Here is a 14,753-nt window from a genome sequence, read left to right as displayed (position 1 = left end):
TTTATTAATTTTACAAGTTCCAAATAGATTTTACTTTTGAGATATTTCCAAGGTTTCAAATAACTATATATAATGTAATATGAGGTATGTAATATTATGTGTTACAGTGATGTTAATAGTATCGCTCATATGTTGCATAAAAATGTTGTTACAAGCAAAAAATAATATTAGAACTATGGCAGGCAGTCTTGACCAAGGAGTATTATGCATGTTCGGATTTCGAAATGTTAATAAAATATTAATTTCTTTTGCTTAGAATTGTTTTTTTTCTAAATATTATTTATTGTCAACTTCTGAGTAGTTCCAGCGCATGATGTTATTTATTACAGAAAGAAGCATGTACGTAACCCGTATGCCATCTGTAAGAAAATATTTATACTAAATTGGATTACTCTGATAAAGAATATATTATGATTACAGTAATCTGCTTTGTTTACGGTTATTTGGTTTTAACCACCACTTATAAAAACGACCAATCGCAACGTCACATTGGATTATTTGCACCAATCGCCATGCGCCACACCAGGCATACCTTTAGGAATTCTCCAGCTGTCTCCTCATGTGCCTGACGTGGTTTCGGCCCGTCAAAAAGTGATGAAATTGTATTAAAAACCTATCATATCGTATTATTTTTTAATACGAGACCATATTTTGAAAAACAGCGACCGACTGTGAGTGATTTTACCAGTGACTTATTTCTATATTTTACAACAAAACGCGGCAGAAAATTTGACGTTTGACGCATAGAGAAAAAAATCGGCGATCTTTTGACGCGTTTGTATAGAGTCGATACGGCTTTTTAATTTACGGTTTTACTAATTTTCAGACGGCCTAATCATGAGTGTGTCCGGGAGGTTTTGGATTTTAATATTTATGTGCTGCGTCGCGTTCCCCGCCGTGAGGCCGGCAGCTGTCATGTCCATCGATTTCGGGTCCGAATGGATGAAAGTTGGAGTCGTGTCACCCGGAGTGCCGATGGAGATGGCTCTGAATAAAGAATCCAAGAGGAAGACGCCGGCGGTTGTGGCGTTTAGAGACGGCGAGAGGACGTTTGGTGAAGACGCCTTCACCATCGGCGTGAGATTCCCTAAGAACAGTTATGCGTATTTGCTCGACCTTCTGGGGAAAACCATCGACCATCCTTTGGTACAAAGATACATGTGAGTAAAAGTATTTTTGTGTAATATTTTTCACTCATAATATGCCATAGTATGTACAACAATTTCCGTGCACTTTCTTTTGTATGATATCACCTACTTATTCTCTTGCCTTTTTGATAATAATATTAGTAAAATCTATGAACATTTTGACTTTTTTATTTCATTTTATTTTTATCATTACGGGTCACATCTAAGTTTGTTCTTTATGACGCCTGCATCCTATGTTTTGTCTAATTGTTTGATTAAAACTAGTTGTAGATAATCATTTTGAGACGAAAAATCAAATTTATAGTGAAGACACAAATTTTTGATAAATTTCTTTAAATTGATGGCAGCAGTTAAAATAAATTTAAAACACAATGTCAATGGTAGTATTAAGTTTAAATATGTTATTTAGAATGACAAAATACAATTTATTATAAAGTTTTCAAAATTAATTCTAGAACTTTCTAAATGCAAGGAAATTATCCTGATGCATTTTTTTAAAATAATTGTGATAAATATTAATATAAGTAATCACTGCAACAATATAAAATGTTTAATTTTTTAATGTTGAGATTTGTTAATGAAAAACATTTTATGAGTTTAAGCCACAACTTTATAGATATATTTCCAAAAATACTGTAATAATATTGATAATTGTGATTGCGACCGACAGAGCAGATCAATTCCTACATTTTCGTATATCTGTATCTCAGAGAAAGAAGTGACCGACCTAGAAATTCATATTTAAAGTACAGTAAGACCTCGTTTTGCGTTTAGGATACGTTTTAAGATGATATGGTTCTAAATGATACAGCATTAAACAAGGGCATATTAACACATACTAAATAGGAATAAAATAAACATTCTACTGAAAATGACTTGTTTATATTTAATTTGCATAATATATTTTACATATCACTCCTTTCAACAACGTCATATATCAAATATAATATATAATAAAATGTATTAAAAATAAGTATCAAGCTACTTATTGAAATTTTTACTGTGCAACAGATCTTTTTAGGTAAAACCTGAATGTTTTTTCTTCATTTGAAAAATATGTAGTATATTTAAAAAAATAATTAAACAGTACCTTTTCTTCAAAATGCAAAAACAACACTTTCTGCTTTGTAGCGGGTAAATTTTAAGTTAAAAATATGACACTTTTGCTGTGATAAAGAACATTTTCTAGCCATTCCGAAAACATGCACAACTGAAAATTGACGATTTTAGATTTATGACGTTCTTGAAAGGAGTGAACGATATATTTATCTTGTTAAAAAAAAGTACTTAGTATAAATTATGCCAGTAAAATTACACATCACAGTAGTATTTTGTATGCATACATAATATTAGTTTTTCCCCATTGTTTTTAGGAAACTGTTTCCTTATTACGAAATAAGTGCTGATCCGGACAGAGGAACTCCAATCTTCAAGCATGATGAGAAAACAAGCTTTACTCCGGAAGAACTGGTCGCCCAACTTCTTAACAAGGCCAGAGAGTTTGCAGAATCCAGCACAGGTATTTATTATTTTTTTTTTTTAAATGTCTTATAAATTTTTTTTTTAAATAAATTATTATTATAAATAAATCTTATATAAAATATTAGTTCTATTATACCTTGCAGTCCGAGTTGGCACACAATATGTACTAGGGTATTATCCATGATTCAAACCTCAATTTCTCACTGTGATGAAATATTACTAATTTTCAGCTTTAAATATGGCTTATCCAGAGATAAAATATCTCTGTATGACCAAACATAAAAGCCTGAGGTAAATTATTATTAATTCCATAACTCCAACCGTTAATTACCGAAGTGCCAAATGTAAAAAAAAATCTCAAATAATGTTGAGTTTTCAATAACTTAATGTAGTTAGGGCCCATACACATGACAAGCACCGCACTACTATATCTCCTAGTCCCGTCATAAAATGATCTCAAGAAGATTGATGTTTTCTTTAGTTGTGCGGCATTAGATATGCAGAGTCGCCATCAGGCATTCACATGTAATGAACATCTCGCTCGCTCCTTTCAAGAACGTCATAAATCAAAAAACCTGATTTTTCAGGAGAACGTTTTTAAAGTTTAAAAATATGTATAATACAATGTTTTCAAAATAAATATCAAGCCACTTACTGAACTTTTTACTGTGCGAGAGATCTTTTTAGGTAAAACCTGAAGGTTTTTTCTCCATTTGAAAAATATTAAGTATATTAAAAAAAAAAATTAAACAATACCTTTTCTTCAAAATGCAAAAACAACACTTTCTGCCCTGTAGCGGGTAAATATTGAGTTAAAAATATGCCTCTTTTGCTGGAATAAAGTACATTTTCTGGGCATTCCGAAAACACGCACAACTGAAAATTGACAATTTTTTATTTATGACGTTCTTGAAAGGAGTGAGCGATATCTCCTAGGCCCGTGATAAAATGCTCTCAAGAAGATTGATATTTTCTTGAGTTGTGCAGCATTAGATATGCAGAATCCCCATTAGGCATTCACATGTGATGCACATCTGTCTGTCAGTTGCTTGTCGTGTATATAAAGAGTAACATTATCTAATAGATTTAAATTTGATACAAATTTGTACTGACCGAACACAGGGCAGATAATCAAGGAGTGCGTCATCACCGTGCCCGGTTTCTTCAACCACGCGGAGCGCTCGGCCATGATGGAGGCCGCCAAGCTGGCGGACCTGAAGGTCCTGCAGCTCATCAACGACCACACGGCCGTGGCCCTCAACTACGGCATCTTCCGCAGCAAGGAGATCAACGAGTCCGCCCAGTACGTGGCCTTCTACGACATGGGCGCGCACAGTACCAAGGTCTCCATCGTGGAGTATAAGGTAGTCAAGACCAAGGAGAGGGGCTTCGTGGAGTCCTTCCCGCAGCTGCAGGTTTTAGGCATCGGCTTTGACAGGTGAGGTTCAATCATTATTCCCATTCCACTTAAGTCCGGTAATACATTTAGTTTACTACATTTTTTGACAGCACAAAAAAGGATCTTTTACAACATTTTGAGTGTGTCCAAATACTTGTTCACAAAATCTGGATTATCTCCAAATAATCCAGATTTTGTGAACAAGTATTTGGACACACTCAAAATGTTGTAAATAAATTATCTGGTCAAATTATAAGCTTAAATAATAAAAATGAAAATGGTATTTTCTGGCGTTTCTCATGTGTGTGATTATAATCCAGGATTCGGACCTCACATACTAATATAAGAGTTTCTGCTTAGTAAGGAGCTTCTTTACATCTCACTAATAGATGTCTCTAGTGAAGTTCTAGTGATTCAAGAACAAGGTTTCAACATACACGATGAATAAAATTTTATATTGTTTGACATTTTCAATAAATTTCGCAACTTAGTTCAAAAAAAAAATTGTTTTGCTAGAGCAGATCTGTTAGAAAGCCTAGATGCTTCTATATCAGATCTGGGCAAGCGGTGGGACAGCTTTCAATATATACACAATGAAGATTATGGAAGTCTGGGTATTTACAGAGCATATGACCTGTCATAGGCTGGTTAAATGATTACTTTACATACATGCAACATTCACCAATTCCACCCATGATTGACAACCACACTACTCAAATTTTTGGAGCTCCTAGATATATTGATCAATCTCGTGACACAGTACATATGAGTTCACAAAAGCTTTCTATGTTGGATTGAGGGAAGGTTTTATTAAGAAGAGACTCTTTTATTTGTATGCAAAGTTAGTTTATTCCCGCACTAACAAACACTATGCTACCTTTCTTATCCCCCAACATCATAACAATATCAAGAAGATATTATAGATATCCTAAGAGATAATTTTTAGAGAAGAGTATATAAAAGTCCAAGCATTTATAGGAATTATGACCAGTCATCAGCTGGATTTAGGTGTTCATTTGATACAATGTTTAAAATTTATCACCAGCTTAATGGACTGGCATTTGATTTGTTTAGCGTAAGTCCCTTTTTGTAACTTTATGAATTATTAAATAAATGAAGAAAAAAATCTTCTTTTTTAATTGAGAATTTTCAATGGTGTCTGATTTCTGTAACCCTGTGAACTTTATTTTCTGTATTAGTTTATCTCAAGCCATATGTTTATTATTTTAGAGTACTGGGTGGTTTAGAATTATCACTCCGTTTACGAGACCACCTGGCCGCTAAGTTCAACGCTCTCAAGAAGACGCCAAACGATGTTCGCGAAAACCCCAGGGCCATGGCCAAGCTGCTGAAGGAAGCCAATCGGGTGAAGATCGTTCTGTCCGCGAATGCCGATCACTACGCTCAAGTGGAGGGACTGATTGATGAACACGACTTCAGAATTCAGGTATTTATTTTAATAAATTACATTCTCGAAAGGCGATTGTAAGAAATAATTTATTTAAAATAGGAATCGAGAATTCTCATTGATAAAAAAAGAGGCTTTACAGGCGCCTTGGTGTAGTTGAGTGGAAGGTCAACAGTGAAACTGGTGTCGCAGGTTTGATTCCCGCCAAAGATTTATTTTCCATTGGTCCGAGTGTTTGTGGTGTATTTTTCACATTTACTTTCCCTATCCTTACCTGCAGACAAGAATAAAAAAAAAACAAGGCCTTGCTTTATTCTTGATTTTTTTTTTTCAATTCAACTTTTATCATATCTAACTAACTCAAGACGATCCTTCAGGCACGGACTAAATTTCATTAATTGATTCAGCAGTCACTTTGTGGTAAAATCTATCCATTTTTGATCAATGTTTTACTCAGTAAATACCACTATTTCTTAAAATCTACTGTGACACGTGTTTCGATGCATTCCGCATAATTTTCAAACACCGTATACGGTGTTTGAAAATGATGCGGAATACATCGAAACACGTGTCACAGTAGATTTTAAGAAATAGTGGTATTTATTAAGTAAAACATTAATTAAAAACGGACCAAATTTACTAAATAGATTAACGTGATTTCCAGGTGACCCGGGAGGAATTTGAAGAAATGTGCAGCGATTTAATGGAAAGAGCTCCTGCTCCGCTGCACGCCGCCCTGAAGAGCGCAGGACTCCCTATGGATGTGTTAACTCAGGTAATATATCCTTATTATTTATGACCTCGCCTGCAGTGCGATTTTCGACAATCGCTAATGCTGAATGCTGAATGAGATCTGTTATTGAGAGTATGATCTTAACATATTTTTTTAATATTCACAAAAGAAAATAACAATTAAAGTTTTCTTTTTAAATCTGTATTATTATGGAAACCAGGCACAGTTTAGAATGTCTATATTGAATGATTAAAGAAAACACTTGTTTTGTACCACTTGAGTTTTATTAGACTACTAAAACAAGTGTTTTTTTAATCGTTGTAACATGTCTTACCACAAAGTTAATGCCGAAACAATAAATAAAATATCCATATTGAATGTCAGGTGATACTGGTGGGAGCGGCGACGCGCGTTCCTAAGGTGCAGGAGCTGCTGCAGAAGGCCGTGGGCTCCGACCTCGGCAAGAGCATCAACACGGACGAGGCAGCCGCGCTCGGCGCCGTGTACCGTGCCGCCGACCTCTCCATCGGCTTCAAGGTCAAGAAGTTCAACATCAAGGACGCCGTGCTCTTCCCCATACAGGTCATCTTCGAGAGGGACCACGAGGGGCAAGTGCGACATGTGAGTTACGCATCACTTTGTACCGCTATAATTTTTATTTCAGATCTTAGGAATAATACCTTAGAAAAAAAAATTATACTAACTAGGTGCCTTGAAACGATTTTGTTTTAAAAATTAGCGCTCTATTATTTACAGAGAAAATGTATTGATATGCTAAAAGTAACTTTCAACCTTTCTGGGAGTACAATAATTGATGTCCGACTTTCTATGGGGAGTGGGTTTTTTTTAAGGAAAATTATTTTTTTCACAAAATCTATTTATTATGGAAGATAAAAATAAAATAAAACACCATCTCTAGGTTTTATTTTATGATAAAATTACATACAAATATCCACCGATGTCATTGCTATACACGTTACATCATACCAACTGATAATCCTTTGAGGAAAATTCGCACCGATGTTCATTTACGTCCACACTCCTGAAAAGGTTAAAGGTGTAATTTATATTTACTGATTTGATTCTATCTATTCACGATTATAACTTATCAAATTAAAGTATGTATTTGTTTTTGTGTATGTGCACGTTTTATTCTGTTTTGATTAAAAAGTAAAGAAAAAATTCTCCTTTCAGGTAAAGAGGACGCTGTTTGGTTTGATGAATCCCTATCCTCAAAAGAAGGTCATCACTTTCAACAAGCATGTGTCCGATTTTAGTTTCTTCGTGAACTATGCCGAACTGGACCATCTCACGTTGGACGAAGTGAGAAATTTGGGCTCGCTCAATCTGTCCAAGGTGGACCTGAAGGGAGTCGCAGAGGCCTTGACCAAGAACGAGGGGCCGAATATAGATTCCAAGGGAATCAAGGCTCATTTCGCAATGGACGATTCCGGTTTACTCAAACTGGTCAATGTGGAGTTAGTCGCTGAGAAAACTCTCTCTCCCGAGGAACAAGAAGACACGGAGAGCTCCTTCGCTAAACTAGGAAATACAATCAGTAAATTATTTGGATCTGATTCTAAACCGGAAGCTAAAGTAGAAGAACAAGCGCCCGAAGAGCAAGAAGAGAAACCCGTAGAAGCTAATAACACTAAAACCGGAGACAAAAATGCCACGGATTCCGCGGAAGCCAAGTCTCTTAAACCCAAAATCATGATTCTCAAGGAAACTATCGATATGTCAGAAATTGTCCTCTCTGTGGCGACCATGAATGAGGAACAATTCAAGGCCTCTGTCGACAAACTCACATCGCTGAATAATGATGATCTCGCCCGCACACGTCGCGAAACTGCCCTCAATAGCTTGGAATCCTTCGTCATAGACGCACAATCCAAACTGGAGACTAAAGAGTATACTTCTTGCAGTACTTCTGAAGAGGTACAAAAAATACTCGCAGCGTGCGTTGAGGCGTCCGAGTGGCTGTACGACGATGGTTCCGACGCAGAAGCTGAACAGTACGAAGATAAGCTCGCAAATCTAAAAAAATTGACCAATGGTCTATTCAGCCGACACTGGGAGCACAAGGAGAGACCCGAGGTGTTAGGTGGACTTAAATCGTTGCTAAATGCCTCTAAAACCTTTTTGGAAAATTCTAAGAAGTTAACTAAAGAAGTCAATCCGGAAAAGGATATATTCACAGAAGTAGAATTGGGAGTTCTCAGCAAGACCATCGAGGGAACAGAAAACTGGATGAACGAAATGGTCGCAGCTCAGGACAAACTGAAAAAGCACGAAGAAGTAGTTCTCACCGTCAGGCTGATCACCGAAAAGATGGCAGAGCTAGACAGGGAAGTAAATTATCTTCTCAATAAGATGAAGATATGGAAACCCAAGAAAACTGCTCCGCCGAAAGAGGAGATAAAACTGAATGAGACTGACGCAGAAGGGGATGTGGTCGCCGAACCCCCGACAGGATCCGGGGAGGCCGGATCGGACGAGAAGCCGGTATCGGAAGAGGGTGAAGGGACCAATACGTCCAGTGGAGATGAACATACCGAGTTATAATCATACCACTGCATACTAGATAAATAACTTGTTCATTCCTACCTGTAAGCTGCCAACTATTTGAGTATTCCGCAGATTTTATTTATTAATACGAACATTGGTGCGTGATATTTAAACATTATTCATTATGTGAGGCACTTATGCGTTCATACTTTATAACACAATTTTCACTTATTACTTTCATTCGCGTAACATCCGTGATGAAAATTACTAAGCAATGTGATCAATTAGAAATATCTTTGTGACTTGTGTGCTCTCGAGTGTGCGGTATTTTGAGTATTTTTTATCCGAGACTTTCCGGTGATTCAAAATCTTTTCTTTTAAAGTTCTCGTTGCAAAATTATCGTTTGGTACTGTTTAATAATCACCTGTTATTTATTAAAACTTGTAAGGAGGTATCTCAGAACTATGAATGTGTTATTATAATTAATTTCACTCGTGTAATATGGGCTGTTGAAAGGCAAATTTATTATTTAATGATATGAATTATTATATAATTATAGAAAATGATGGACGTGTGTTTGAGTTACTTTGTACAAAAATGGAATAAATGTTTTAAGGAAAGGAATCTTTTTTTTCTTAAATATTTTATCTCAAACTTTATTGCTTTCATAAATGACCAAACTGATTATCTGAAACTCATGGCTTCATTTATAGATTACGTGGTTTTGTAAAATATCATCATTATCTTCTTGTCTTCAAATATAGATTGAAGATAACTAAATAATAAATTTGGAAATTAATTTTCAAGAAGTTAAATGTTTTAAAATTTAATTTGTGAATTTGAAGGCAAAAAAATTCACCTGTTTTCCATAAACAAATGTATGCACAGCGATGCTTTGAACTTTTTTCACATAATCCAAACTTTTTCTTTTTATAATATTTTTTGCTCTGCTCCTATTTTATTTCCAATTTCAGGCAAAATAAATGAATTTTAAATTTTTTATAATGGAAAATTATCATTGCTTTCCTAGGTATTAACACACTTCGGACGGGAAAGGTATTTCTACCCGTTTGGTCGATTGATGCTTAAGGACGGGAAGGGTATTATTTTTACATTGTTCGTCGACCTCAATTTAAAGTCAGAAAAGAAGGAATAATCCCATGTTTTTATATGAATATTATTTACCATTCTTTTTTAGTTAAGGTCTTAATTATTTGTAAATAATTATCAAATCCCATCGCCAGAGGTTCGCAGGCGTAAATAATACCCGTCTGAAATGTGTTAATACATTTCAGACAATGTTTATGTCAAAGATGAAGAAGAATATATTTGTTGAGATGTTAAAAATGTAAAAACTCGTTTTTGGACATACTCAAAATGTTGTGAATAAAATAACTGGTCAAAGTATAAGCTGCATTAAAATTGAAAATCAGGTTTTCAGGCATTTTCCAGTATGTAAAATAATCCGGGTTCGGATCTTGCATACAAATAAAAGGGTCTCTCCTATATAACAGCCTTCTAAATCCAATCAAAGACGGGTGTTGTGAACTCAATCATGGAACGTCGTGAGATTGATCATATCTATGACTTCCAAATTTTGAGTAATGTGGTTGTCAATCATGGGTAGAACGGTGAATGTTCTTCGAACCTTTATCCACACCCGATGGTACATAGGGCACTGCATCATATAAACGCAATGTTTTGTTAATCGTTAACACGAAGGAAATGTGATCAGCTCTCCGCTTCAGATACCAGTCCAGGGTAAAATTAAATAAATATTAGTGAAAAATTACAATTTATTTGACCCCCATCCCTGGGAATCGAACCCAGGTCTCCAGTACGGTAGTCGAGCGTGCTGACCATTACACTACGGACGCAGACAACATGGTGAATTATACATGATCACTTAACCAGTCTATGACAGGACTTAAGCCTTGTGAATACCCAGATGATATATGTAGATATATGTTGAGATGTCAAAAGTCTTGTTTCAACTTGTTGCTGAGAATTTCCCGCACTGACAAATTTTCACGTCAAAATTCATCTGTTACGTGGTTAAATTCAATAAAATAACAAATAGACATTAGATATAGTTTATTTAAGTTATATAATCACTTTGTGCATTGTCACCATTTCTGAATTTGCTTCATCCTAAACATACAATCACAGGATTTGTGAATCCATTATTCTAATCACTCATTGATTTACATTATACCTCTAGAGAATGCATCACAAATGATAAAGCTAGGACTAACATCTTGGCCAAAGGCAGTTAACACAACATAGTCATAAAGTAACTAAGCAGGTTACATGAAGCATAAATAACAATAAATCAATATCTCATTTAGTTTGTCAAGAAATTACAATTCTTTAGAGAATTTTTATTAAATTATCGAAGATTTTAAATAAAATTTACATAAAACTAAATAAATGATGAATTAGTAAAGCAGGGATACATTGTAGATAATGTTTGGTTAATATTTTACAAAAAAAAATAGACAAATAGTTAATGACAGTCTCAAGTGATGCAGTTGAATCTCATCATAATTTTAATGTTCCTTTACACTCATAAAATTGGATGACTTAACTTTAGGGAGTTAGTTTTTTTTTCCTTATATTTATGGGGTTAAGTAATTTCCTATTTTTTTCTTCTTCTAATTATTGTATATATATTACCAGAGAGGATGTTGTAAAACGCATCTTGAAAATTTACTTACGACTTATTAAAAATTGGATCAAACTTCGGAAGTCTTATTACATATGATCTGTTTATCAGAAAGTCACTAATTATCTTTATTTTAATTTTATAAGGCTTTGAAAAACCTTATATTTTCATGGCAAGATGCAATATAATTATCGAGAATAAAATAAATCAATTAAAAGTAATATTAAAAACAAATTTAACACCCAAACTTAACTTACAAAAAGTACGCTATTGACTCAATGGTAATTTTTTTTTTAAATTTAATATTCTTGGTTTTTACCTTGTTTTAAAAATAAAATTTTAATTTCAACAAAAATAAATAATACGTAGGTACTATAAAAATTATTTTGTTTTTTCTCGTAATTATGGGGCATTGCAATTCAGAATTACCTTTTTTTAAATACTTCATAAAAATATGAACTAGGTTTAAAACAGCAATATGTTAATAAAATTTAGTTCATGGTAATGAAAAAAAATTCATATATTTTTTTGCCTAATTTTAAACTTATGTATATCATTCATAAGTAGAGATTTTATAGTAAGGATGCCCAAGCAGCAAAGCAAAAATGGTAAAATTTGAAAACATTTATGAATTTTTGTAAATTTTCATTATTGAATATGAATTACAAAAATATTAGACTCGTTTGATGTAAAATAACTGCAACTAATGCACAGCTTTGAAAGAATAATTATCGACCTTATAATCTGTGGATTGCCAACAAATACAATTTAAAATATGTCATTAAAATACAATTTATTCGATTGGTATTTAAATATTTTGAAAAAAGGGATATTTAAGGCATTTTTTTCTCGCCATCAAACATAATATAAAAATCTAAAATTTCATTATTTTTCAAATGTGTATATCTTTTGTTTAAAATAAATATTTTACCCTTAACTGAAAAAAAATAAAAGCAATTTCTTAACAATCGATCAAAAGATTGAAAAATAGCCGTGCACCCTTCCTTTTTCGAAATATGAAATGAATACATTGCAATGCCCCTGATAATAATTTGTTTTTGATGAAATGTTAATGTGTTCTTATCAGATTTAATATCACTGGTTATGAAAAGTGTTAAATATGCTCTATAACTAGTGTTAATGTTACAAGTATCACAAAAAAATATGCTGGTATTATTTAAAATACCTTTGTATAGTATTTGGGAAATATAATTACTATTGATTTTAATACGGCACAAGTTGCATTTGAAATCGGTAAGAAAAAAAAATATACAACATTGTTGTACGAACGATCAACGCTCAATCAAACTGTGTCAAATTTATGGTTCAAGAAAAACTTGTCCGTTGTAAAAGATGTAGATTGCGGAAAAAACAGGTTGAAACCATCATTCAATCAAAAAATTTTTGAGGATTAATGGTTTGACATATTATACACATTTTAGGGTGGAGACTGACCGGAGCATTTCGTCGTAACATCGCTCGCGGCGAGCATCAGCAAGCATCTGAAACTATGGATGAAGCGCTCGGCTCGCTGTACTGACTGCCTGAATGCTCGTATCGTATCGTGTTACGTTATAACGAAATGCTTCGGTCAGTCTTAAGAGTGCAGAATTTTCTTAATCATTCAAAAATCGAGACCTGAATATTTTATAAAAGCGTAACTGAATGCTGTATGTATTTTGAAAACATTATACAGGGTACATTCTGCATAACTCCAACTTCTCTAATGAAGACGTTGTGGTTGTAAATAGCCGCGAACGTGCCAAGCTCCACTGTGTCTGCTGTGGATTGAGCTTATGTCAAAATTGCATGGATTGATTTATCCACATTCAGCCTCTTTACTAACTTCCAACTTCAAAAAATCCTTGAAAAAAGGCATTAAATATGCCAATGTTATTTTTTATTTTGAAAACTTTGATATACCCTACACAAATAAAACGATTAACTTCCTCGTTATAGTTGTAATGATGAACACAATTTTACTTTCATTAATCGATTCGGCAGTCACTTTGTTGTAATATCTATCCATTGTAAGTTTTACTTGGTAAGTTTACTTGGTTTTACGGTGTTTGAAAACGATGCGGAATGCATAATGGACGATAGATTTTAAGAAATAGTAGTATTTACCAAGTAAAACATCAATTGAAAACACAATTTTACAATAGAGAATATATCTTTCCTGTAAAATCATCAAAAATAATGAAAAAAATATTTATGCTCTTTTATAGATTAATTGATGATGATTGTTCCTCATTTTAAAAGTATCCCGACGTGATAAATTTGTGACCTGTAACGTTTTCGAAATACAGCACTCAACTTATCTCCAAATATCAATAATGATGTGGTAAATTAAAATGTAGTGTTATAAAAAATCCTGCACAATTAGTCAGTTAAAATTTTTGAAATTTTGTTAAGTAGCAACAGAATAATACTGTATTTTTTCCCTAATCTACACCATATTATCAAAATGAAATGGAAGAATGGGGAAAGAAGTAGAATTGTAGGTTTAGTGTTTCTGCTTAGAGTCTACGATGATCTCGTCACCGGATCGGATGTTGTAGGAGTAGAGCTGCTTGGAGGGGAACTTCATCTCCTCGGGTCCCTGGTGGTCGCGGAGGTACTGGTCCACGTAGAATAGTCTCATCTTGTTAGCGGGGATGCCGGCGAGACGCTCCAGCTTCTGCTTCAAGTCTAGCACAGTCCTGAAAAATATCGAAATTCACTTTGTATATTTTTTCAGTAAGTTAGAATCTTTGCATACAAATACTAGATTTGAACATTTGAAAGACACCTCAACTCTGATTTAAGTTTGTGATATGACAGATGTCAATTATGACACATTATATTTTAGTGCATCTATACAAATAACAATGTACATGTTCATTTCATCAAAATCTTAAATCTCCTAAAGTAATTCACTGATTGCTTTAATTTTTTTTAACACAATATTACATTCAAATATGTGCGGTTGTTATGCACCTGTGACAGGTAAAAAAATACTTTTTTTACTGCAGTTTCAGTGCCATCTATACAACATAATGGCAACATATACATTACTAAACATTGCTCATGATGGATGGCGTGCTCCTTGACAGCTTGCAGTAACTTATTCACAGGCATTTTTAATGTCTTCAATTGTTGTTTCGTAGATTTTTAAAAATATTTTCATTGCTTTCACATAGTATTGTGAAGTGAAACATATTAGGAATGTGTGCTTTCTATCTTCTTTTCTCTATTTAAACGGACTGAGCCACAACAACGCAAGGTTAGGTACAGCTTGTGATATAATATTTATTTTTAATTTAAGTCTTGCTATGTTAATACCACTATTTATAGTGGTATTTACTACATAAAACTTAAATTAAAAATGGATAGATTTTAACCACAAAGTGACGGCCGGATCAATTAA

The 14,753-nt window shown here is 33.8% G+C and overlaps 2 protein-coding genes across 5 annotated transcripts in view; one reads left to right on the top strand and one right to left on the bottom strand.

Moving 5' to 3' along the window:
- The first annotated feature begins 536 nt into the window (after positions 1-536).
- On the top strand, positions 537-9,303 carry Grp170 (hypoxia up-regulated Grp170 co-chaperone protein). Of its 4 annotated transcripts, none has more exons than XM_088257157.1 (8): positions 537-671; positions 827-1,160; positions 2,522-2,667; positions 3,753-4,068; positions 5,260-5,476; positions 6,102-6,212; positions 6,555-6,791; positions 7,365-9,303. In XM_088257157.1, exons 2-8 carry the CDS (start codon positions 838-840, stop codon positions 8,733-8,735), a joined length of 2,721 nt encoding a protein of 906 aa, XP_088113283.1. In that variant the 5' UTR covers positions 537-671; positions 827-837; the 3' UTR covers positions 8,736-9,303. The 4 variants fall into 4 exon arrangements, with proteins under 4 accessions (XP_088113283.1, XP_088113280.1, XP_088113284.1 ...); XM_088257154.1 differs by having other exon boundaries at positions 7,347-9,303; XM_088257158.1 differs by having other exon boundaries at positions 537-1,160.
- A 1,455-nt stretch (positions 9,304-10,758) lies between these two features.
- The window catches only part of mlt (tubulin folding cofactor E like protein mlt), a 64,951-nt gene continuing 60,956 nt past the window's right edge, over positions 10,759-14,753 (bottom strand). The window contains exon 7 of the mRNA XM_088257159.1: positions 10,759-14,046. Coding sequence (XP_088113285.1) covers positions 13,851-14,046 — 196 coding nt within the window. The 3' untranslated portion in view covers positions 10,759-13,850. The remainder of the gene's footprint in view (positions 14,047-14,753) is intronic.

The sequence above is a fragment of the Brachycentrus maculatus genome, unplaced genomic scaffold (genome assembly GCF_059751285.1).
Source record: "Brachycentrus maculatus isolate JH-2025_06_01 unplaced genomic scaffold, ASM5975128v1 h1tg000071l, whole genome shotgun sequence".
Classification (NCBI taxonomy): domain Eukaryota; kingdom Metazoa; phylum Arthropoda; class Insecta; order Trichoptera; family Brachycentridae; genus Brachycentrus; species Brachycentrus maculatus.
This window is presented reverse-complemented; position numbering and strand designations above follow the sequence as displayed.

Coding starts and splice junctions, on each gene's coding strand:
- Grp170 (XM_088257154.1), top strand. CDS start 838: ATGAGTGTGTCCGGGAGGTTTTGGATTTTAATATTTATGTGCTGCGTC. Junction 1,161..2,521: donor CCTTTGGTACAAAGATACAT/GTGAGTAAAAGT, acceptor CATTGTTTTTAG/GAAACTGTTTCCTTATTACG. Junction 5,477..6,101: donor AACACGACTTCAGAATTCAG/GTATTTATTTTA, acceptor CGTGATTTCCAG/GTGACCCGGGAGGAATTTGA.